Source organism: Microcaecilia unicolor, chromosome 11 (genome assembly GCF_901765095.1).
Source record: "Microcaecilia unicolor chromosome 11, aMicUni1.1, whole genome shotgun sequence".
Classification (NCBI taxonomy): domain Eukaryota; kingdom Metazoa; phylum Chordata; class Amphibia; order Gymnophiona; family Siphonopidae; genus Microcaecilia; species Microcaecilia unicolor.
In genome coordinates this window covers 25,918,281-25,943,783 of record NC_044041.1, presented here as the reverse complement: position 1 = coordinate 25,943,783, position 25,503 = coordinate 25,918,281, and the positions used below count along the sequence as shown (strand labels likewise).

Below are 25,503 nucleotides of genomic sequence, written 5' to 3'. Positions count from 1 at the left end.
TGTGGACTTTCTCAGCAGGCAGTCCTTGGTACCGGGATAATGGGATCTATCCAGTCAGGGGTTTCCTTTGATAGTGGACAGGTGAGGTTCTCTGCTTCTGGACGATGGTGACAAAAAAGAATGTCAAAGTAAGTTCTTCAGCCGTTGGAAAGAACTAGGCTCAATGGGGATCGATGCTGTACTGCAGCCCGGGCCAGAAACACATCTACTGTTTGTCTTTGCTCCTTGGCCCATGGTAGGCCGCATGTTGAAAAGGTCATATTGCACCAGGGTTGAATAAGTCTTGTAGCCCCAGATTGGCTGTAGAGGCTGTGGTACACAGACCTGATTCATCTGCTGAATGTGGGTCCTCTCCATCTTCCACAGGTACACGGCCTACGGAAACAAGATCCTGTGCTCATGGAGGATCCGTGCCCTTTTGGTCTTATGGCTTGGTCATTAAAGGGCTTGGTTGAGTTGAAAAGGTTATTCTGATTCAGTCATTGCTATTTTGTTTCAGGCTCGGAAATCCTCTACATCCATGACATATTCAAGGGTGCGGAGGTCATTTGTAAGCTGGTGTTCTGAGCACGGACTTTCTGCCTTCTCTGCTCAGATCATGCACATCCTAGTGTTTTTTTCAGGCAGGTCTTCAGAAAGGATTGGCAGTGGGTTCTCTAAAAGTTCAGGTTGCAGCTTTGACCTGTTTCAGGGGCTGACTACAGAAGACATCTCTTGTGCTTCCCCCGGATATCGTTTGATTTTTGCGGGAGCGGGCTGCATTGGCCTCCCTTTTGTACACCCTGTCTACAGTGGATCCTTAATTTAGTCCTTCGGGCTCTCAGAAAACTTCGTTTGAGCCATTCCAGAAGGCCTCCTTTGAAAGATCTTATGGTAAACACAGCATTCTTGATGGCTGTTTCATCAGCATGTATGGTTTTGGAGCTTCTGGCTCTCTCTTTTTGGTATCCCTTTCTTTGCTTTCAGAGGTGGGGGGTCACCCTGTAAACGGTTCCTTCCTTTCTTCCAAAAGTGGTATCAGCACTTCATCTCAACCAATCTGTGGAACTTCTGTCATTCTACAGAGGCTCCATATTCTTCCTTGAAGCTTCTTGACGTGCGTAGAGTCCTTATTAGATATCTGGAAGTCACAAATGAGTTTTGCAAATCAGACCAACTGTTTGTTCTTTTTTGGTAAACAGAGGCTTGGCCTTGCAGCTTCCAAGCCCACAATTGCTAGATAACTGAAGCAGGCTATGATGTCATCTTATTTGCTTGTGGGGAAGCAGGCTCTTCAGCCCGTGTAGGCTCATTCTGCGAGGCATACTGCTACATCCTGAGGAGAAACTACTTTATTGTCTCTGGCGGATATTTGCAAGGCAGTGATATGGTTGACGCTGCATACTTTTGCCAAGCACTACAAGATGGGCGTTGTGGCGTGCTTGGAATTTAGTTTTGAGTCTTCAGTCCTCAGGGCGGCAGTGCCAGGATCCCACCCACTCGAGGGATTGCTTTTAAACATCCCACAGGTCCTGTAATAGTGGGACGCTACATAATGGAAGGAGAAATTAGGTCTTACCTGATAATTTTCTTCCCATTAATCCTTCCCACTATTCCAGAGGCCTACCCAAGGTTTCTGAGATGTTTAGTCAGTGCTAAGTAATGGATCAGGTAACGACTGTCACCTTTGCATGGTGCTGCCTGCATATCTCTTGTTCTCTACAAGTTGTCCAGAGATGAGAGGTCCACACATGTTTGCTGTTTATGGTTAGTGTTAGGTTAGCAAGCTGTTTAAGGTGGTTGTGTTTATTCCAAGTTTCTTCTTGCTGCTTATCTACATAAATACTGAGGAGTTGGACTGGATGCCAAGCGAGATATGTCTCAGCTCAGTTTTCATTTCTCTATATCCATCTGCTGGTTGATGGGACACAATTATCCCCACAGGCCGTGGAATAGTGAAAAGGATTAATGGAAAGAAAATTATCAGGTAAGACCTAATTTCTCCTCATTCGTGTGATTGGCACCACTAATTGACATTTACACGCCTAAGTGTTGGATGCAATTCAATAACATATGGGCCAAAAATTGTTTAGCGTTTAAGTACATGGGGTCTTGGGCGTATCTCTGGCATAGCGCGAACCTTATAGAAAAATACAGGTATGCACATTTCAGAACACACTTAGGTGCCAACAGTTATGACTGGCATTGTCTAGGCATAACAATTGGTGCATAACTTTAGATGTGCCAATGCTGACTTACACTTGTATTCTTAACAGGATCTTGGCATTACAGTGGGGGAAATAAGTATTTGATCCCTTGCTGATTTTGTAAGTTTGCCCACTGACAAAGACATGAGCAGCCCATAATTGAAGGGTAGGTTATTGGTAACAGTGAGAGATAGCACATCACAAATTAAATCCGGAAAATCACATTGTGGAAAGTATATGAATTTATTTGCATTCTGCAGAGGGAAATAAGTATTTGATCCCCCACGAACCAGTAAGAGATCTGGCCCCTACAGACCAGGTAGATGCTCCAAATCAACTCGTTACCTGCATGACAGACAGCTGTCGGCAATGGTCACCTGTATGAAAGACACCTGTCCACAGACTCAGTGAATCAGTCAGACTCTAACCTCTACAAAATGGCCAAGAGCAAGGAGCTGTCTAAGGATGTCAGGGACAAGATCATACACCTGCACAAGGCTGGAATGGGCTACAAAACCATCAGTAAGACGCTGGACGAGAAGGAGACAACTGTTGGTGCCATAGTAAGAAAATGGAAGAAGTACAAAATGACTGTCAATCGACAAAGATCTGGGGCTCCACGCAAAATCTCACCTCGTGGGGTATCCTTGATCATGAGGAAGGTTAGAAATCAGCCTACAACTACAAGGGGGGAACTTGTCAATGATCTCAAGGCAGCTGGGACCACTGTCACCACGAAAACCATTGGTAACACATTACGACATAACGGATTGCAATCCTGCAGTGCCCGCAAGGTCCCCCTGCTCCGGAAGGCACATGTGACGGCCCGTCTGAAGTTTGCCAGTGAACACCTGGATGATGCCGAGAGTGATTGGGAGAAGGTGCTGTGGTCAGATGAGACAAAAATTGAGCTCTTTGGCATGAACTCAACTCGCCGTGTTTGGAGGAAGAGAAATGCTGCCTATGACCCAAAGAACACCGTCCCCACTGTCAAGCATGGAGGTGGAAATGTTATGTTTTGGGGGTGTTTCTCTGCTAAGGGCACAGGACTACTTCACCGCATCAATGGGAGAATGGATGGGGCCATGTACCGTACAATTCTGAGTGACAACCTCCTTCCCTCCGCCAGGGCCTTAAAAATGGGTCGTGGCTGGGTCTTCCAGCACGACAATGACCCAAAACATACAGCCAAGGCAACAAAGGAGTGGCTCAGGAAGAAGCACATTAGGGTCATGGAGTGGCCTAGCCAGTCACCAGACCTTAATCCCATTGAAAACTTATGGAGGGAGCTGAAGCTGCGAGTTGCCAAGCGACAGCCCAGAACTCTTAATGATTTAGAGATGATCTGCAAAGAGGAGTGGACCAAAATTCCTCCTGACATGTGTGCAAACCTCATCATCAACTACAGAAGACGTCTGACCGCTGTGCTTGCCAACAAGGGTTTTGCCACCAAGTATTAGGTCTTGTTTGCCAGAGGGATCAAATACTTATTTCCCTCTGCAGAATGCAAATAAATTCATATACTTTCCACAATGTGATTTTCCGGATTTAATTTGTGATGTGCTATCTCTCACTGTTACCAATAACCTACCCTTCAGTTATGGGCTGCTCATGTCTTTGTCAGTGGGCAAACTTACAAAATCAGCAAGGGATCAAATACTTATTTCCCCCACTGTAAGTACATGGCATTGGGGTGCCTAAATCATGGCCCCAATTTATTAAATTGCCCTGTATATTTTTAGCTGAAAATTAATCTTAATTTAAGAAGTTAAAGTTATACTTATAAATTTAGGCCTGCTATTCATTTATGTGGTAAAATGACCCCATTTTCTTTATTCTTATTAATGGCCATGCGCTAATGTGACCATTAGCGCATGAACATTTACTGACACCTATTTTCTACGTAGTAAGGGCTGACGCGGTATTCGGTTAGCACGCAGCAATGTAGCTGTGCTAATCGATTAGCGCAGCACACACCTACTCTGTGCCCCAGACACGCCAAAATTCTGATTTTTAGCGCGTGGGAATCATGTGCCGATCCCAAAACTATCGCGGGACACCTGAGCGTGCCCCATGAAGATTAGTGCTTACTGCAGTTTAGTAAAAGGGCCCTTATGAGCCTAACGCTGATAATCAATGTTAAGCTGCTAACTGTTTCCCTGCCCTAAAAACACCTTGGTTGCCGCCCACTTTTTATGCTCTTAAATTTAGGAGTCTTAAGCGGTTTGATTCTTTCCACCCAACATTAATGCGCTATTCTTGATTAGGTTTTTGTTTCTCAAAATATTCCAGATTCAAAGCAACATTATGGATGTGTGAAGATTTTCCTCTTTCCCTCGTTGAACGGGTCACTCCAGTCATTGACCTCATGGCCAGGACAAGCGCTCATTTTGCCCATCTTCGAGATTTCATCACTCTACAGTTTCCTCCAGGTTTCCCAGTTAAAATTGGTGCGATTTACTATTGGTTATGCCTAGAGCTCTATTGGCCTGTTCATGCACGGGGTATCATGCTGACCAAAGAAGAGAATGTAAATGATTTGCTCTGCAGTGTGCATTTCTGCGCGATATGCTGTGTGTGACCCAGGACTGGCTTGATATCTCATGCCCTCCTAGGCACAGAATCTTTTGCACTCCCAAGATCAAGGTTTTTGGCAGCTCCTTTGAAGATTAGCTAGCATAAGATTCATGGAGTGGAGGAGTGGCCTAGTGGTTAGGGTGGTGGACTCTGGTCCTGGGAAACTGAGGAACTGAGTTTGATTCCCACTTCAGGCACAGGCAGCTCCTTGTGACTCTGGGCAAGTCACTTAACCCTCCATTGCCCCAGGTACAAATAAATACCTGTATATGTAAGCCGCATTGAGCCTGCCATGAGTGGGAAAGCGCGGGGTACAAATGTAACTAAAATAAAAAATACAATGTACCAAAGGTGCCTCATAGTTTGTACCTGCTACTTGTTTGGGCAGCAGAGGGAGCGTAAGCATGTGAACTTTTGAAAATGCTAAGTATGCGCTGCACTGTTCTACTCTTGTGCTGTAAACATGCCCAGAGAAACACCTACTCTCTGATATTCAGCTCTAATTAACCGGCCAGAAAGGCTGCTGACCGGTTAAATAGCACTTAACCGGCTATCCACTGATATTCAGAGGGGGATAACCAGCTGTCCCCCGCTAAATATCCCCCGTTAGCAGATAGCCGGCTATATCACCATATTTGGCCACGTGAAAAAGTGGGATATGTTTGGCCAGTTTAAAGATAACCGGCTAAGTCTGAATGTTGACTTAGCCGGTTATCTTTAAACCGGCCAAAATAAATCAGATATTTAATGCCAGTCAACGGAAACATCCCGACACTGAATATCCAGTTTTTACGCCAACTGCGAGAGTTAACCAGTGTAACTCCCACGGTCTGAATATCAGCCTCTTATTTTTTTAATGCAACTAATAGCACACATGCTAGAGAACTCTGAGTACTTGTTAATTGCTCTGAGGAGGATAGTTTTCACAATCAGATTTACCCAGGTGAAAAGGTATTTGCTCACATTATTTGTTCAACTGTTGATGCGCCTTGAGCCCTGTTCCTTTGGGGAATTTTAGCAGATGAGAGCAGTATGTTTTACTCTTTGTTGGATTATGGTATATGTGTGGATGTTGATGTGAATGTGGTGATTGGAATGGTACTGTGTTATCTTTTATTTTATGATTTTTAAGTGGTTTGTATGTGTGTTGGTCAAGTCATGATAGGATCTGATGGATTATTTGTTTTACGTGTTGTTACTTTCTCTTATGTGTTGTGTTATTGTTTTGTGTTATATGTGGCATTATTTCTCGTCTTTATTGTACTCCACTTAGTATTGTGGGCAGGCAGATAAGAGCATTCATTTATTTATGTCTGGAATATTGCATTTGAAGCGAATAGGTTTCAGATTTCTTTGAACTACCCACAAGTACCTAGTGCCCATCTCTGATAATGATCCATTTACCTTCTGCTTCCAGAAATTCCCTTGTTTCATGTGCTGAATGCTCGGATAACCTTTGGAAATGTCAATGTCTGCAGTACAACAGAGGAGGCTTCATCACAGACTACTGAAAAAGCAGCAAATTGCAGTAAAACTGAAGGTAATCTTTAACCAGTGGCATTCCTAGCCTGGATGGCACCCGGGGCGGATCGCCGATGCGCCGCCCCCCCCCCCCCCCCCCCGGGTGCAGCGTGCCTCCCCCTGCGAAATGACACCTCCCCCCCCCCCCCCAGTGAAATGACCCCCCCCCCCAGGTGCACGCCGCTGGGGGGGGGGGGGGGGGGTGCTGCGGCGTGCACCTGGAAGTAACCTGTTCCGGGGCAGAGGGAGCTGCAGCGAACGAGCGAAGTTGGCGAACTCTGAGCCGACAGGCACGCGCTGCGGCGTGCACCCGGGGGGGACCACCACCACCCCTCCCCCTTGGTACGCCACTGTCTTTAACCTTCATAGAACCTCTATGTTTGCTTTGGCAGTTCATTCTACCAGTCTGAAAATCTAATCTCGAGGCACCAGGGCTGCGTTTTTAACTGTTGTTGGTGCAGATCACCTAGCCTGAGTTGCTCACTTTTCCACTTTCCCAATAAGCAGGATGCAGTGGATGATGCCATCAGACAGCACCAGCACAGACCCTTCTGTTTCAAAGCTTAAGGATTGCCTCCACAATTCTTCAGTCCTTTTTTGTCCGAGCTGTGCATGGGTGCAGGTCCTGCTTTCTCTCTCTCTCGCTCTCACTCTCAATTTTATTGCACTAGAGGCATTTCCTTTGGTTTCTTTTATCTGAAAATTCTTGAAGTTACCATCAGTCGAAACCTCACACTCGATACTCACGTGAAGAATACGACGAAAAAGATGTTCTTTTCCATGTGGAAACTCAAAAGAGTAAAACCTTTCTTCCCGAGATACATCTTCCGTACCCTAGTACAGTCAATGGTAATAAGTCACTTGGACTACTGCAACGCACTATACGCTGGTTGCAAAGAACAGACCATCAAAAAACTCCAAACAGCCCAGAATACCACCGCCAGACTCATATTTGGAAAAACTAAATATGAAAGTACAAAACCCCTAAGAGAGAAACTTCACTGGCTCCCACTCAAGGAACGCATTGCGTTCAAGATATACACAATTGTACACAAAATCATCCACACAGACGCCCCAACTTACATGCTAAACCTAGTGGACTTGCCTCCCAGGAATGCCAAAATCAGCCCGCAAATTCCTCAATCTGCACTTCCCCAGCTGTAAAGGACTAAAATACAAGCAGCTACACGCCACTACCTTCTCCTACATGAGCACGCAACTGTGGAACGCATTACCGAAGGATTTGAAATCTATTGACGAAATAACCAATTTTCGTAAATCTCTGAAGACCTATCTCTTCAACAAGGCCTACAAAGAATACCCATAGCCTCAATAAATTACTTTGCCAACCCAACCCAGTTAAGAAAGTCTACCTTCTATACTCACCCACCTAACTCTCTTCTTTTCCCCTACTTAATCGTAGTACATCACTAACTGTATCTTATATCCTGGAATGACAATGCCATAACAAGACTCTGTAAGCCACATTGAGCCTGCAAATAGGTGGGAAAATGTGGGATACAAATGCAATAAATAAATAACTCCTCCCCACCACCACAATCACCACCACTCCTCATTCAGCATTAAGTTCAAGCTGTCCAGCGCCATCATATCGATGGCTAGCATTGGCCTTCCAGAGGTGCCTGTGTAGAGTAAAACTATCAATCACCGACATGCATACAGTTTGCTACAGCTGCCTGGAACCCAGCCATGACATCCCAAATTGCTTGCACTGTGCAAAGGTATCGCTGAGAACTTACTACATTTTTTTGATGAGCTTTCAAAGGTAACCCTTCGGATATTTTTGAATTTCTGATCCGAAGAAGAAGGGTTGCCTTGGAAAACTTATTAAAAAAAATGTAGTAGGTTAGTCCAATAAAAAAAGTTACCATCTTATTTTCTTTTTGTCTTGTTTTATTTCTATTTATTGCATTTATTAAAGACCTTCAGAGTCATGTCATCCAACAGGTTGACAGATCTGATGAGTTTGGAAGAGCCAGCATAGACAGTCCCTTCTTATATTCCGTCTTATATTCCGCCTGAACCGATATACTCATATCACCCCTCTTCTCAGTTCACTTCACTGGCTTCCAATCAGATACCGCATACAGTTCAAGCTCCTCCTTCTAACCTACAAATGCACTCAGTCTGCAGCCCCTCATTACCTCTCTACCTTCATTTCCCCTTACGTTCCCGCCCGTAACCTCCGCTCACAGGACAGATCCCTCCTCTCAGTACCCTTCTCCACCACCGCCAACTCCAGGCTCCGCTCATTCTGCCTCGCCTCACCCTGTGCTTGGAATCAACTTCCTGAGCCCTTACGCCAAGCCCCCTCCCTACCCATCTTCAAATCCTTGCTCAAAGCCCACCTCTTCAATGTTGCTTTCGGCACCTAACCTTTATACCTTTCAGGAAATCTAGACTGCCCCTATTTGACTGACTGTACATTTGTCCTTTAGATTGTAAGCTCCTTTGAGCAGGGACTGTCCTTCTATGTTAAATTGTACAGCGCTGCGTAACCCTAGTAGCGCTTTAGAAATGTCAAGTAGTAGTAGTAGTAGTACAGTCCCTTCTTATGGGACCCTTAACGCACAATTGATTCACAGCTGTTGGCTCCTGGTTTCATCTGGTCCATGTTCTCCACCATTCACAGAGGAAAGTCAAGAGTTTGGGGAGACATCTAAACATGTAGAGCATCTTCAAAGGGGTTGAAGTTTTGAGATGCTTCACTAAAAAGAGAACTCTTTTCACGCCAAGGATATGGTCACTGTCTCTCCTGCCTAGATCGGTCAGAAGAGGGGAGCTCTATAGGAATCCTTTTAGACTCCATTCCACAAATGGAGCACACTTTCACTAGTAGACCTAAACACTTCAGGATTGTATAGAAAATGGCCGCTGTGCTTTCTGTCTCCATCCAGAAGGAACAGGATCCAAGGGCTGATATGTACAGCCTCTTGCATCTCTTGAGCACATTCAGGGAGGCTGTGTCCATCCCGGTTCACAGATTGCTGCAGGAGCTACAGTTACAGTTGTAACAGAGCCCACATATCCTGTTGGACATAGGTACATATGTATTGCCATACTGGGAAAGACCAAAGGTCCATCGAGCCCAGCATCCTGTTTCCAACAGTGGCCAATCCAGGTCACAAATACCTGGCAAGATCCCAGAAAAGTACAAAACATTATATACTGCTTATCCCAGAAATAGTGGATTTTCCCCAAGTCCATTTAATAGTGGTCTATGGACTTTTCCTTTAGGAAGCCGTCCAAACCTTTTTAAAACTCTGCTAAGCTAACCACCTTTACCACATTCTCTGGCAACGAATTCCAGAGTTTAATTACACGTTGAGTGAAGAAAGATTTTCTCCAATTTGTTTTAAATTTACTACATTGTAGCTTCATCGCATGCCTCCTTGTCCTAGTATTTTTGGAAAGCGTGAATATAGAGTCCAACCCTGTCACTCTGTAGTGGCTAAATGGACCGTTAAGAGGATAATACAGGGACGTAGCTATGTGGGGCCACACGGGCCTGGGCCCCCCAGATTTGGCTCTGGACCCCGCCGACTCTTTCAACCCCCCTCCCCTCCTGCCGCTGCCTTCGGGTACCTGTGATAGCGGGGATCCCCAACCCCCGCCAGCCGAAGTCCTCTTCAGCCGGTCTCCGGGCCGGCGCGTTGCTGCAGCTGATGTGGAAGCCTAGGATTCTGTTTCTGTGTGAATTGTCCTGCACATTGAACGTGCAGGACGTCAGGACGACTCACACAGAAGAAACAGAATCCTAGGCTTCCACATCAGCTGCAGCAACGTGCCGGCCCAGAGACCGGCTGAGGAGGACTTCGGCTGGTGGGGGTTGGGGACCCCTGCCAGCACAGGTACCTGACGGCGGCAAGGGACTCAGGGGGAGGGTTGGCAGCAGCAGGAAGGGGGGGTTGAAAGGGGAGAGGCGCGGGGGGGGGGGTCAAAGGTGGCAGGGGGGTCTGCGGGGGGGGGGGGCTAAAATGTTCCCCTCACCTCGGGCTCTGCCCCCCCCCCCCTCCCACTGAAGTCTGGCTATGCCCCTGGGATAAAATGGTCAAGGGACCATTCAAACTCTTCAACTGGCAGGGATCAGAAAAACCTGAACACAATCAGTAAAAAAAATCTTTTCAGGGCACAATGCTGAGTTCTAGGACCCTGGCACATCACTTATATATGGTATATACAAGAGCCTATCTAAGCATCAGCCATTTATGGAGAAGGTTTCAGAGAAAGACTATGCCAACTTCATAGGGAGTCTTGACTAAGCAGTAAAAGTCAGGAAAAACTTCATGTGAATTATGAGGCCTTTAACACAGTTTCCAGAACCTCTGCAGTCATGAGAGGGTGAGAAGGTTGTTGTGGCTGTTAGATAGAGGCTTGTGAGAGGATGTTCATCATCACCTTACAGATGTTCCATGTAGGGGAAAGTTAGCTCCATGTAGTTCAAAAATGAAAGAAACGCTCAGCCTAATTAAAGACTCTGCAGGGGTGGAAGTCCAGACAACATTTTCTAGGAAGTCCATCTGTCCATTAAGGAGGAGAGCATACCAGCCCACCAATGGCAAAGATTCCGACAAGTTCAGTCTCAGCAACCTCACAAACTGAGGCAGAAGTCTCTGACCCTAATGCAGCCAGAGCCAGCTCAGAGCTTTTCAGAGGCACGAGCATATCCCGTACTTCCACTGGTCCAGGTTTTCATGGGAGCCCAAGGTGGACATCATGGTGGACAAATGGGAGCTGAAGATTGTGTCACTTGATTACAGACTCTACTGTAGTGTGAGAACACCCAACCACTTACTTCTGTATGCCCTGCTTGCCTCCTGGAAAGAACCCACTTGTGCTGCAAGTCTGCAGAAGTGTTCAGATAGGTAACAGATCAGCAGGGTTGTAGCAGTTTCCAAGTGCTCCTTCTCCAACTGGCTGGTGAAACACATTGCCTGCTTCTCTCGCACCACTGGGTTCCGCCTCCATGATAGGGTGAAAGCCGACCAAGTGAGTAGCGATGTCTTCGTCTTTTGTTAGTGCCAGTGAAGGAGATCTGCAGAGTTGCCATCTGGTCATCGTTTCATATCTTCATATGCTATTACTGCCTAAACGATGGGTCCCAAGAGGAGACCAGATTCATCCAACTGTCAGCAACCTGACACCTCTCCTCACTGTTTACTTCCAGAGTGCCCCATCATGACTGGAATGTCCAGGCTTCCTCAGGAATGGAAGTTCCCTCCAGTGTAGCTGATTTCATCCTGCTTGTTAGTAAAGAAAACATAGGGGTCCTTTTACTAAGGTGCACTGAAAAATGGCCTGCGGTAGTGTAGACACGTGTTTTGGGAGCGCACAGAATTATTTTTTAGCGCTCCTACAAAAAAATCCCTTTTTGGGGGAGGGGGCTGAAAACGAACGTGCAGCAAAATGAAAATTGCCACGTGTCCATTTGAGACCTTACCGCAAGCCATTGACCTAGCAGTAAGGTCTCGCGCAGTAACCGGGCGATAATGGTCTATGCGCATCATAAGTACATAAGTAATGCCACACTGGGAAAAGACCAAGGGTCCATCAAGCCCAGCATCCTGTCCACGACAGCGGCCAATCCAGGCCAAGGGCACCTGGCGAGCTTCCCAAACGTACAAACATTCTATACATGTTATTCCTGGAATTGTGGATTTTTCCCAAGTCCGTTTAGTAGTGGTTTATGGACTTGTCCTTTAGGAAACCGTCTACCCCCGTTTTAAACTCTGCTAAGCTAACCGCCTTCACCATATTCTCCGGCAACGAATTCCAGAGTTTAATTACACGTTGGGTGAAGACAACTTTTCTCCGATTTGTTTTAAATTTACTACACTGTAGTTTCATCGCGTCAAATGCCACTGGACACACGTAGCAGCTGCATGCCAGATAATAAAAAATATTTTTCAGACGCACGTAGTGAGCACGCGCCAAAATTGAAATTACCACAAGGGCTACGCAGTAATCGGGAGGTAACTCCAATTTGGCATGCATTGAGTGCGCGTAGGTGCCAGTGCGGCTTAGTAAAAGGGTTCCATAGCTGCTTACCTGTAATGGATGTTCTCTGTGGACAGCGGGATAAATCAAACACTCATCATCCCAGAGAATTGATTCCAGTCTCTGATTTGCCTTGATTTATTAATTACTTAATGCTGTAAGCATCTAAGCAGACTCAAATCATAATCAAACCCTCAGCAAGAGACTGGAGAGCGGCATAAACAGCCACATGAACACCCAATAGACCTTTTTGGTCTGTCTGTACACTGTAGAGAGTTGCAATGTGTCCATAACACAAAATCGTAACCTCTAGTGTACTGGGACGATTGGCATTATCAAAGCTATTGATACTTGTAAATAATGATTTACACAAGTAAATTGGTTATCTGAAAATCGCCCTCTCAATGCATCTAAGAGCATGTCCATTGCTCCACATATGAAGAGAGGTGTCCATATAATTATGTCTGGGCCAGGGAAAGCAAAGTACATGTGTAGGTAGCATTGCACTGATCTCCCAGCAGATGGAGCTACTGTCCTGCAGTGACCTTGGCTAGCCGGGTCCTTCTCAGCATGTACCAGTGGAATTATTTAGGGGCATCTCATTAAGTGGTGCAGAAAAGGGAGGCTGATTTATAACATCAGTGTTGTTTACATAATTTTAAGGGCTCTTTTACTATACGTTAGGCTTAGCATGCAAGAAATGTCCCATGTTAAGACTATTTCTAACACAGCTTTAAGTAAAACACAAACAGAAGAAAAACTCCACTGAGGGAAAGCACCGAGCATCAAACAGTAGAGAAGAAAGAGGAACCTCTCGCAGATGGTGTCCAGGAGGAATCTTTATTAAACAACAAACTTCAATAAACAATCAAAGAGTGCGGGCACAAACTGACTTGTAAACACGCTTTGAACACAGAAAGATTACTAATAGGAGATTTGGAGGCGTATTTTCAAAGCACTTAGCCTTACAAAGTTCCATAGGTTACTATGGAACTTTGTAAGGCTAAGTGCTTTGAAAATGAGCCCCTTGGTTTCCCGATGTATCTGGGAATATGTTTGACATGTTAGATTCCTAGACCCATGAAGCAGGCCGTTAGGGCCGAAACACGCAGCGTGTCGGGTCCCCTTTGATTGTTTATTGAAGATTGTTGTTTAATAAAGATTCCTCCTGGACACCATCTGCGAGAGGTTCCTCTTTCTTCTCTACTGTTTGATGCTCGGTGCTCACAGCTTTAACATAGTAACATAACATAGTAACATAGTAAATGACGGCAGAAAAAGACCTGCATGGTCCATCCAGTCTGCCCAACAAGATAAACTCATATGTGCTACTTTTTGTGTATACCCTACTTTGATTTGTACCTGTCCTCTTCAGGGCACAGACCGTATAAGTCTGCCCAGCACTAGCCCCGCCTCCCACCACTGGCTCTGGCACAGACCGTATAAGTCTGCCCAGCACTATCCTCGCCTCCCACCACCGGCTGGCTCTGCCACCCAATCTCGGCTAAGCTCCTTAGGATCCATTCCTTCTGAATAGGAGGCATTTTTCAATTATTTTTTTCCAGGTCTTGCATTAATGTTCGTATTAACTGAATAACACTTCCCTGCCCACACCATGCCCCATCTAAAAAAAATATTTCAAAAACTATAAATAAAATGCACTTAGGTCCTTATTCTATAATGGTTGTGGGCCTTAAAGTATGCTCGTAATTTAGGCACGTAAATTTAGGAGCATGACCTTTATTTGAATAAGGCCCTATGCTCCTAAATTTACACTCATAAATTTAGGAGCATAGATTATGCTCATAATTTGGGAGTATAAATTTAAGAGCGTAAATTTAGGAGCATAACCTTTATAGAATAAGGCCCTTAGTGCACACTTAGATTACGCAGTAAGTCTTTTCTCGTTTGCTAAGTGCATGTTAGATCTTAATGCCTTTTTATAAAAGGGCCTCTTAACTTGATATGGGAAGTACTTGCAGGTTCCTTTACATCAATCTCCATTTAAGTGAGAACAAATCCTGAACAGCGAGCTATTGTTTTTAACAGTAAGAGCAGCCAAAGATGATTATGTGGCGGTAACAGATCACCTAGGACTGCCAGTAGGAAACTTGCTGTGGCCACCTACCTGATCCCTCTGAGAAGCCCAAAATCCCAGGGAGTGTGTAATATTAATCTTAAAATGCTGCAGTTGGAGGGTTCCATCAAATTTAAATCCAACCTGAAAAGATTTGGGGATTTAATGCAGGACAGATCAAATCTGGATTTTTTTTTTTTTTTTTTGTTACATTTGTACCCCGCGCTTTCCCACTCATGGCAGGCTCAATGCGGCTTACATGGGGCAATGGAGGGTTAAGTGACTTGCCCAGAGTCACAAGGAGCTGCCTGTGCCTGAAGTGGGAATCGAACTCAGTTCCTCAGTTCCCCAGGACCAAAGTCCACCACCCTAACCACTAGGCCACTCCTCCACAATAAGCATTGTTAGCAACTGGGATTTTAATAATTGTGATCAGAGCGCCTGCTGGGCCAGCTGTCTTATGAAGAAGCCAAAGCTGCAGATTTGTAGCACTGGGAAGGTGACCATATTTTACTGGAGTATTCTAATCCAGAATCGCACTCTGTGCAACGTACCCCATAGCGCTCCTGTGTCATGACCACCACAGGGGAGACCATGGATCATGTTACCCCTTATTTCAAAGACGCTCACTGGCTCCCTATTACTCACAGTGTTACCTATAAACTTGCACTGCTTGTTTTTGAAATCTTGCAAGCTGAGCAACCTCTTTATCTTTTCCATCACCTTCTTCCTTATCGTCCTGCGTACGCTCTCAGATCTGTGCAGCAAAATCAAGTACGGATACCAAGCCATTGGGAAGTAAACCATGAGCACACGTGGCATGTTACTTTTATTTATTTATTATTTATTTCAGTCCATTTATACCCCGCCTTTTGCCACAGTGATGCAGCCCCAAAGCGGCTTACAATGAACCAATTAAAATAAATACATTACAGTTACGTTTTAGTAATTAGAGAGGGAGAGGAAGAAAAGAAGGGAAAAGCAAAGGAGGCAAAGATGAACATTGAAAGTCCAGGCGGGCCAAGGGGAAAGATGAAAATGCAGGCTGACACAGATGGGTCCAGCAAGATCATCTCCAGTCGAGACTGCAACAGTCATGTCTGACTTTCTTTTTGTCTAACTCTTTCACTCTCTACTATATTTTAGATTGGAAGCCACCCTGAAGGTGCCCCAAAGGGCGGGATAGTAAACCTATAATAAACTTGACAGGGAGGGACTTTTACAGTCTTGTCTCCCTTGCACCCAATACAGCTTCACAGCCCTAGGGACAGCCCTGAGACTGGAAAGGAAAGCGATGTACTGCTGAGCGCTCACAGCCTAATCTGGACAGCATTATCCAGGTGCATATATGGGTAAAACCTATTAGTTTGCCAGCATTCTGAGGTCACATCTCAAGGAGTAGCCTAATGGTTAGTGCAGTGGCCTGAGAGCCAGGGGAACTGGATTTAATTCCCACTGCAGCTCCTTGTGACCTTGGGGAAGTCACATAACCCTCCACTGCCCAGATACAAAATAAGTACCTGTATATAATAAGTAACCACAGAAAGGCGGTATATCAAATCCCGTCCCATTTCCCTTCCCTTTACCTTTATCTGGATAAAGTGATCGGTCTGCCTTTCCTCGGAGCGGGTGAAAAGCAATTATTTGGGGTTCATAATATTAAAAAGGGATATTCCCAAGACATGATTAGGTCTTGGGGAGTAAAATACATGTACAGAAAGATATTTTCACATCTGCACAATCATTGTTTTCTCCTTTCTTCCATCTGCGGTAAAAGGAGATTCTTTGTCACCGAATACCTTTGGAAGCAAGTTTTAAAAAGAAAAACTACACATGCAGTTCTTTGAAAATTGCTCTTCAGGTCTGTGGGTACAAAAAGTCCCCTACACTTTGCACTTAGGCAGGCTACTGAAAATGACTCCCATGCTATGAGCAGTGTATACTGAGTGTGAATTGAAAGTCTGTGTGATCTGACTGGTGGCCCATTCACTGATATAAGCCCTTTTCTCAGCTTGCGCTGTTGCAGAGTTTCAGGTGGACCAGTCTGTGTTTGAGATCCCTCCGTCCTACTACGTTCAAGAGAATGGAAGAGGCATTCACATCCGGGATGATGAAGATGAAATCATGCAGTTCGCCATCCAGCAGAGTTTGCTTGAGTGCCACGGGAGCCCGGTAAGCCGTGCAGCAATTCTGTTCTTGTGCTGTTCTGCGCAGGGCCGGTCAGGGCGAGGCGACCACATAGGGGGCCCCGCGTGGCACGCCTCCGCCCCCGACCGCCTGAGTTCCAGTCCCCCTCCCTCTGAATTTTAAAAGTTACCTCGTGGGGTTACAGGCAGCAGCAGGAGTGAAAAGCGTGCAAGCTGCTCGGCGATTCAGGAGCCTTCCTTTCTCTATCTCAGCTCTGGTCCCGCCCTCGTGGAAACAGGAAATGAGGGCGGGACCAGAGCTGAGAGAAGGAAAGGAAGGCTCCTGAAGCGCCTAGCAGCTTGCACGCTTTTCACTCCTGCCCGACGAGGTAACTTTTAAAATTCAGAGGGAGGGGAGGGAGGCCTCGGAAGGTGGGGAGCCTTGGAGCTGGCAGGGAGGGGGGATCTGGAGCAGGGAGGGAGGGGGGATGGTCCTGGAGCTCGGAGGGGATGGCCGGCCCTGGAGCTAGGGTGGGGGCAGAGCTTGGGTGGAGCTAGGGTGGGGGCGGAGCTGGGGTGGGGCCCCATCAAATTGGTCTGCACAGGGCCCTGCACTTGCTAAGACCGGCCCTGGTTCTGCGTGTTCTGGTTCCAGATCCTGGATCTTTGGGTTCTGACCTACATGTGTTCTGAGAAATAGAAGTTTTATTTAATATCATTTAATCCCTGAGCTTCTTATAGGATTAGTTTTTATCTTTCTTGTACTGCAGCAGATCATCAGTATATTGACAAAACCTTATATGAATCTTTTGTTTTATTAAACAAATTAAGACTAAAAAGGTTAAGCCATATGTTGCCTGCAGTTTTTGTTTTATGTGTCTGAATAGTAATAAAATCTACTTAAGGATTTTTGAAGTGCTTTTTTAGTGTGAAATTTTCCTGAGCTCTGCTTTTGAGGGAAAACTTTCAAGGTCAAATAAAGGCTCAAGCTGAAAGGGCAATAGTTTTTTTGGGGGGGGTGGGGGGGTTGTATATTGTTTTATTTATTGATTGATTTGATTCCACAGTCTCTCTCTTGCTCCTTTAAACTTCCAGTTCAGTCAGAATTAGAATTGGAATCCAGTACAACCAGCATTCATTCATAGATAAGCAATTTTTGCTGTATTTAGTATCACCTTCTAACTTGGCTCCAATCATTGTAATGAAAGTCCTTGGCCAAGGGCCATGTGCCAGGGCTCCTTTCAGGACGTTCCAGTTATCGACCTTAAATCCGGCCAGTAGGGGTAGCTGTTTCACAAAGGCCATGATTTCTTCCCCCCAGAGTCCGTAAAAATGCTGCCTCTGCAGCCTCCCCAGCCCTGGTTGGCTCAAAGAGCAGATTACCTAACCACAATTTGAACTTGGATCCCTCTGTATGGGGCGGGGCATGCTTTGCTATAGGGCTGGTACCAGAGCAATCAGTTTTAGACATAAATTATGCTTCCAGAATCCAGGCTGGAAAATATAAATAGAAGTATGTATGTACGTATATCTCTATAAATGTGAACATTCTTAGTGGATTACATCAAAATATCTAGCACCTTCAGATTTGTACAAAAACTAATGATACAATTTAAAAAGGTATAAAAATTGCAAGAATAGGAATAAAGGTTAATAAATGAAAACAAGCAAAAAATTAATATAAAGTGATGCTTTACTGGCCTAACTTAAAATTAGTTTTGGGGAGCTTAAAAATGCAAGGCATCATTGAAATGACACTCTCCTAGACACTGTTTGTGTTGGTTCTGGTGCTGAGTTCATCCCCCTCTTCCCCTTCCCCACATTGGATCTGATCTAATATCTCTTAGCCATACAGATCTCCAATTCTTGTATGTCTCACCACTTCCCCACAGAACCTGTGAGTAGTAGACGGCATGTTGAGTGACTGAGTCGGCCCATGCTTACAGTCCCTGCTGCCTCACGGAAGCCTGGAGGGCTGGGGCTGTTGTGATACCTGTGAGCACCAATAGATTTGATCCCTGTGCTGATAGCATTGCCAGAACTGGAACCTTGATATTTATTTATGTTTGTTTATGTATTAAGATTTATTTACCGCCTTTTTGAAGGAATTCACTCAAGGCGGTGTACAATAAGAATAAATCAAACATAAGCGATAGACAATTACAGCACTAAAAACATTCAAATAACAATACAAAGTATGGCATAGTGTACTACTTTGTGTTAAACCACAATAATGCCTAGATAGGGACCAAGGGCGAAGCTGTGTTTCAGAGGGCAGGAATCACTGGTTTTTCTCCGAGTGGGAGTTTTTTTTCAGTGATTTAGAATCTTGACCTCTGAAAGAATTTGATAGCAAATACAGGACCGGTGATAATAAATACTTTCAGAAAACAGCTTGAGCGCATGTAAGAAAATATCATGCAAAAGAGTTCTGAATAGAACAGCCAAGCCGGGAAGATTTGAGGTCCTCTTAATAAAAGTAAGAATAAACAAGTGTGATTTACAACAGCAGCAGTTGTTGGAAGCAGAATATTTTGAATACCACGTGGTAATACAACATTGGAATTAGAATAGTGTACTACTTACAATGTCAACACAATACGTAATAGAACATTTTAATTGACTGTGTAGGGTGTAAGCAAAGATGGAAGATGTATAGATAGGTAAGAGAGAGGATTTAGAAAGTAAGGTGACTAATTTAAAGAAAGTTGTAGGGGAGGGGAAAGAGGTTGGGGCAGCTAAGGAGAAAAAGATTTGAGGTCCAAGAAAGAGGTGGGATTGGAAGCACATGGGATGAAAAGGGGATGACGGTGGGGCAGAAACTTTGCTACTCCCATAATTTAGCCATTCTAGATAAGGGCATAGTAAGCCTATGGCTATCAATAGAAATCAAACCAAATAAAACATGGAAAAGAAAATAAGATGATCCCTTTTTTATTGGACATAACTTAATACATTTCTTGATTAGCTTTCGAAGGTTGCCCTTCTTCCTCAGATCAGAAAGAAGCAAATGTGCTAGCTGACAGTGTATATAAGTGAAAACATTCAAGCATTACTATGACAGTAAAATAGATACCATTGGAGATTCTACATGGAATGTTGCTACTCTTGGAGATTCTACATGGAATGTTGCTATTCCACTAGCAACATTCCATGTAGAAGGCTGCGCAGGCTTCTGTTTCTGTGAGTCTGACGTCCTGCACGTACGTGCAGGACGTCAGACTCACAGAAGCAGAAGTCTGCGCGGCCACATTGGTGATCTACAAGGGCCGACTTCTACGTGGAATGTTGCTAGTGGAATAGCAACATTCCATGTAGAATCTATAGAAATCAAACAAAATAAAACATGGAAAAGAAAATAAGATGATACCTTTTTTATTGGACATAACTTAATACATTTCTTGATTAGCTTTCGAAGGTTGCCCTTCTTCCTCAGATCGGAAATAAGCAAATGTGCTAGCTGACAGTGTATATAAGTGAAAACATTCAAGCATTACTATGACAGTAAAATAGATACCATTGGAGATTCTACATGGAATGTTGCTACTATTGGAGATTCTACATGGAATGTTGCTATTCCACTAGCAACATTCCATGTAGAAGGCTGCGCAGGCTTCTGTTTCTGTGAGTCTGACGTCCTGCACGTACGTGCAGGATGTCAGACTCACAGAAGCAGAAGCCTGCGCGGCCACATTGGTGATCCGCAAGGGCCGACTTCTACATGGAATGTTGCTAGTGGAATAGCAACATTCCATGTAGAATCTATAGAAATCAAACCAAATAAAACATGGAAAAGAAAATAAGATGATACCTTTTTTATTGGACATAACTTAATACATTTCTTGATTAGCTTTCGAAGGTTGCCCTTCTTCCTCAGATCGGAAATAAGCAAATGTGCTAGCTGACAGTGTATATAAGTGAAAACATTCAAGCATTACTATGACAGTCTGACAGGGTGGGAGGATGGGGGTGGGTCGGAGGTATGCATGGGGACATCAAAGCATATCATTGATATTCTAACAGGATGGGTGTGGATAGGTGAGGGGTGGGGTGATCAACAGAGATATACAGCTTTATGGTTTATAATGGGCTAGGAACCCCAGGTCCTTGTTAAGTCCTTTCTGTTGGGTGTTAAAATATTCAATCATTCTGACTTCAAAGGTCATGGGTGTGGATAGGTGCATACTTCCTACCCACCCCCCTCCTCCCACCCTGTCAGGCTGTCATAGTAATGCTTGAATGTTTTCACTTATATACACTGTCAGCTAGCACATTTGCTTATTTCCGATCTGAGGAAGAAGGGCAACCTTCGAAAGCTAATCAAGAAATGTATTAAGTTATGTCCAATAAAAAAGGTATCATCTTATTTTCTTTTCCATGTTTTATTTTGTTTGATTTCTATTGATAACCTTAAGAGTGGACTAACACGGCTACCACACTCCTCTACTTAAGCCTATGGCTAAAATTATAGGGTGTCAAAGTCTTTCCCATCATACCAGACTTTTATTTTATTTGATTATTTATTCATTTAATCAATATTTACAAGAAACTTCTTGCTTAGGAAAGTGTCAGTTAACTAGGAACTATTACATAAAGAAATTACAAAAGAATAAATCTCTACGCTTTCAAAATGATAAGACACTCAAGTCCATAATTGGAGATCCAAGATTTCAAGTAATCTAAGGGGAGAATTATAATATAGGAACAAATTATAAGGTATATCCTTCTCTGGTAAGAAATTGTACATCATTCTTTAAAGCTTCTCCATCTTAACTGAGGTTATTAGTGATGACAAATGTTCAGGTTCAGTAAATAGATATTTCTTCCCTCCCAGCCTTACTATGCACCAGTGGCGTAGCTACAGGTGGGCCTAGGTGGGCCGGGACCCACCCACTTAGGGCTCAGGCCCACCCAACAGTAGCACATTTTTAGCAGTAGCTGGTGGGGACCCCAAGCTCCGCCAGCTGGAAACTTCCCCCTGATGGTAACAAAAACGCTGCTCTCCACGATTCTGGCACCTGCGCATGCTCAGCTTTCAGCACATGCCTGCTGCAGACTGCCAAAGTGGAGAGAAGCATTTTCCCACCAGCTGAGATATTTGTTTGGTGGGAGGGGGAGAACGCTTGGTGCCCACCCACTTCTTGCCTAGGCCCACCCAAAATCTGCTGTCTGGCAACCCCCCTGCTATGCACTTGCAGGGGTACCTTAAAAAAAAAGGCACCCCCGAAGTGCAAAATTTCGGGCTTAAGGAGTAAAAATTGTTTCCTCCGCCGTCGTGTCTCCTTGGAGACATACCAGACTTTTATTATAATATTTTTGTTTGTGTATAATGAACACTCTAAAGCTGTGTTCTTCTCTTTGTCCATAAATTCATAATCCATTTTAGCAGACTGAGAAATAAAGGGCCAGTGATCTGACATTTTCTCTGTCAACTAACAGGACGGAATCAAGCACACAAGTAGGTGATGTCATCCACTTGTCTGCCTGATTAGTCCTGCTGTCTAGAAAGAACATCTGTTGCAGGGTAAGCAGCTTTGCTTTCCAGACCATCCGATGCATTTCCCCAGATTGTCATCTCTACTGAAACCACAAACCCACCATTCCCATGACTGAGCGTTACAAAAAAAGCAAAGATGATTAAGACTTCAAATCGGTTTGTTTAGACCTCTAAAAAAATCATTTTTGTTGCAGAAAACTAGCAATCAAGTCCTACTGTGTAATGCCTTTCAAGGCACATTATCTTTGAAGAGTCTGAAAAGAAACCTCTTGTTTGTCTTTTAGGAAATGTGTGAAATCCAGCCCAACGGAAGCGTTACTCAGCACCAGACCTTGGACAGAGAATACGAGAGGTGAGTTCATGAAAGCACGCTCTTCCTTGCATGGCTGTCTCATCCATGGTGTTGCTTTGGTTGCAGCCCTCTGTCAGTCATCCTATTGCGTTCTGAATTAGTTGGAGCTGTTGTAAACTCTTTTTTTTTAATGATGGGTCCAGCAGTATCCCAAGATATTTGTTGCAATAAATATTACTTTTTATTTACAATCATACGTGTTCTCTATTGTTTGGAAAGAGCCTAGCTTCCCCCCCCCCCCCCCCCCCCCCCCCCCCCCCGTTCTCCCTTACTTTGTTTCATGGGGATTAAGTGCACCTCCACACTCTGGGTGGTACCTCCACACCTAATGTGGTATCACTTTGGATTGTGTGGCAAGTAAAGCACTTACCGCTCGGCCATTTCAGGGGCAGCCCTTACCGCCACCCATTGAGGTGGCGGTAAGGGCTCCCGTGTTAACCCAGCGGTAACCGGGCAGCATGCGGCACTGCCCGATTATCGCCAGGTACACTCCAGCGCTACAAAAATTAGAATTTATTTTTATAGCGCCAGAAATAATGGCACGCTAGGGATGGGAAGTACAGCCAGGCTGCTGAGGTAGCCCGGCGGTACTTCCTGTTTAGCAAGCAGTAAGCCCGCATTGGGCCTACCGCTGCTTAGTAAAAAGAGCCTTGAGTTTCAAAAATACCTTCAGCCAGATGGCTTTAATATAAATATATATGCACATAGGCAAAACACACCTTTATTTTTCCTTTTAGTTGCTTTTTTGTTTCGCTACAAGTTTCATTTACGTAAATTTGCTTATGCTGGTGATATAATTTTGGGAGAGGTTGTATTTTGAAGATATTGTATTCTTATCTCTTTGTGTTTTGACATTTTTCTTCGTTTGGGGGCCTTTATAAAATTACTGCTCCCCACCCCCCTTGCTTGTGAGTGCCTGAATTTTGTTTCTCCTCAATTCCCCAGGGTGCTACAGGAAAGTCTTCTTGCAGGTTCAAATAGCCTACACTCCGATGCTCTCAGCCAACCCACTGGCTTGGATGCAGACTTAAAACTTGCCATGGAATTATCAACCAGAGAGCAACAGGAACAGGAGACCAGGCAGCAAGTAGAGGAGGCGGAACTGGAGCGGATCTTACAGCTGTCTCTCATAGAAAAATAGCAAGAACGCCTTCCTGCTGTTTCCAGAGAAATCCTTCAAATTATCAGCTGTCCCCTGATGATCGGGAGAGAAGTCTCGACCAAAGGTTACACAACGCCACTGCTGCCGGCCTGTGCCTCTCCACCGTAGAAAGCCGAGTTCATACATGCAAGTTCAGTTTCATTATGAGAACTCTGATTAGCTTCCAAGGTTGTATTATGACTAGATGTTTATTTTTTTAAAGTTTTTCTTCATTCCTTTGAACCCAAAATTGTAATATTGAAAGCGGATAGTTTCACATTTTGTTTCATTGCAATTATTTGCCTCATAATGAGCTTAGAAGCGCTTTGCCTGTACTCAGAACTCCCATTCAGGGGTCTCGTCATTAGTATCCTAAGGGTTGCATTATAGGGGTGAATTTAAGGCTACGTTTGCCTCCCAGGCCAGAGTTGGTCGATCTGTCTACCGCTTTTCTGGCAAATAAAGCGGAAAGGGGATAATTTTAATAAGAAGCCGCCTAGTTTTAGGTGAAAAGAACATGTGGAACACTGCCATGTAAATAGTCTGCCTCAGGCTTCTGTGGACCGGCAAGGCAATAATGAGGTGCATTTTTCATATGTGATAGGGGAAGAGCTGCTGGAAGTAAATACCAGCATTCAGTTTCCAAATCCCAGATCCCCAGCCTTAAATTCAAGGTTTTGCTTCCAGCAATCTATTAGCAGATCCTTATCCTAAATTGCAATAATTATAAGCCTTATATCTGGGGGGAAGGCAACTGTGCTTAACTGCCCACTCCAGCCAGATGATTCATAAATGCAGTTTGGGATGCTGTCATTATGCATTACTTTTCACTCTCAGGCTACACTTGTATACCTAAATACTGGTGTTCATTTTTACCAGGATGCAGCGAGCACTTATCTCACTGAAATACCAGTCGTGCATGTGTTTGTGGGGCATCAGGCCCATTATATTGCAATTCTCTCAGCTGCAACAACTTTTACTGGGATAATATGAGTTCAATGAGTGTCAGTAAAATGTAGCAGAGGGATCCTCAGGGAGATCAGAGCGGGAAATGCTGCAACTCTCAGGAAGGAGGGAGTCCCAGCTATCCCTCTACACCAGGGCTTCCCAAACCATAAGTTATAACCTCAAATGGGGCTACGAAACCTACGTTTGGGGTCAGTAGAAATGTCATTGGCACGTTCCTCCGGGGTCATATATGTTGTAGCCACAGAAAGTTTGACAAGTGCTGTTCTACACTCATATACAGACCAGGGGTGTAGCAAGAAGTAGATTTATTTTGGGAGGGGGGGAAGCATTTCCTCTCAGTCCCCCACCCTCCTGCTGCCACTGTTGCCACTCCCCCTCCCCCCACTCAGAGCATACCTTTGCTGGCAGGGATGCTCAAGCCCCGCCAGCTGGAGTTTCCCCATTTGGAGCACTGCATATGCTGTCTGAGAAATGAGGAAGCAGGCAGGGTGCTCCAGCCGCCAATGCCAGCACCTCCGCTCATGCTCAGTTCAAATATATAAACTGAGCATGTGCAGAAGTGCCGGCTACAGCACCCTACTGACTTCCTGCTGCTCAGGCAGCACGAGCAGGGCTTCAGCAGCAAAACCCTTTGGCTGGCGGAGCTTGAGCACCCCCACCAGCCATGTTGGAGGGGTCCTGAGCCCAAAGCAGGGGCCCAGGCGCCCCCCCCCCCCCCCCCCCCCCCCCCCATTGGCTACACCACTTATACAAACAAAAGGGTTACCTACTGTTAGGCGCCAGGATGCTGCATGCTAAGTGTGAGTTCTATAGCAGCAATCACATACTTAAGTCGGCATTTATGTGCTAGAATTCAGGTGCGGCCGCTTACACTAAGTCAGTGGCTAGTGTGAATGTCTGCTAAAGAAGTTGGAGCAGAAAAGAAAAGCAGGCCCACATGGTAAAATTAAAACAAAATTTATTCAACGCAGAGCTGCTTCAGGGGCTTAACATGAAACTGTAAGATAAATACCCAGCAGGAGCAGTCAAATAGGTATGT

The 25,503-nt window shown here is 44.8% G+C and overlaps 1 protein-coding gene across 2 annotated transcripts in view; it reads left to right on the top strand.

Moving 5' to 3' along the window:
* Positions 1-23,772, top strand: part of ANKRD13A (ankyrin repeat domain 13A) — a 97,559-nt gene extending 73,787 nt beyond the window's left edge. The window contains exons 11-15 of one of the 2 annotated variants that reach the window (XM_030219440.1): positions 4,479-4,636; positions 6,181-6,303; positions 16,406-16,551; positions 22,287-22,354; positions 23,300-23,772. In XM_030219440.1, coding sequence (XP_030075300.1) covers positions 4,479-4,636; positions 6,181-6,303; positions 16,406-16,551; positions 22,287-22,354; positions 23,300-23,495 — 691 coding nt within the window. In that variant the 3' untranslated portion in view covers positions 23,496-23,772. Of the gene's footprint in view, positions 1-4,478; positions 4,637-6,180; positions 6,304-16,390; positions 16,552-22,286; positions 22,355-23,299 lie in introns of both variants that reach the window. The other variant, XM_030219439.1, reaches the window with a different exon arrangement.
* Positions 23,773-25,503: the final 1,731 nt, after the last annotated feature.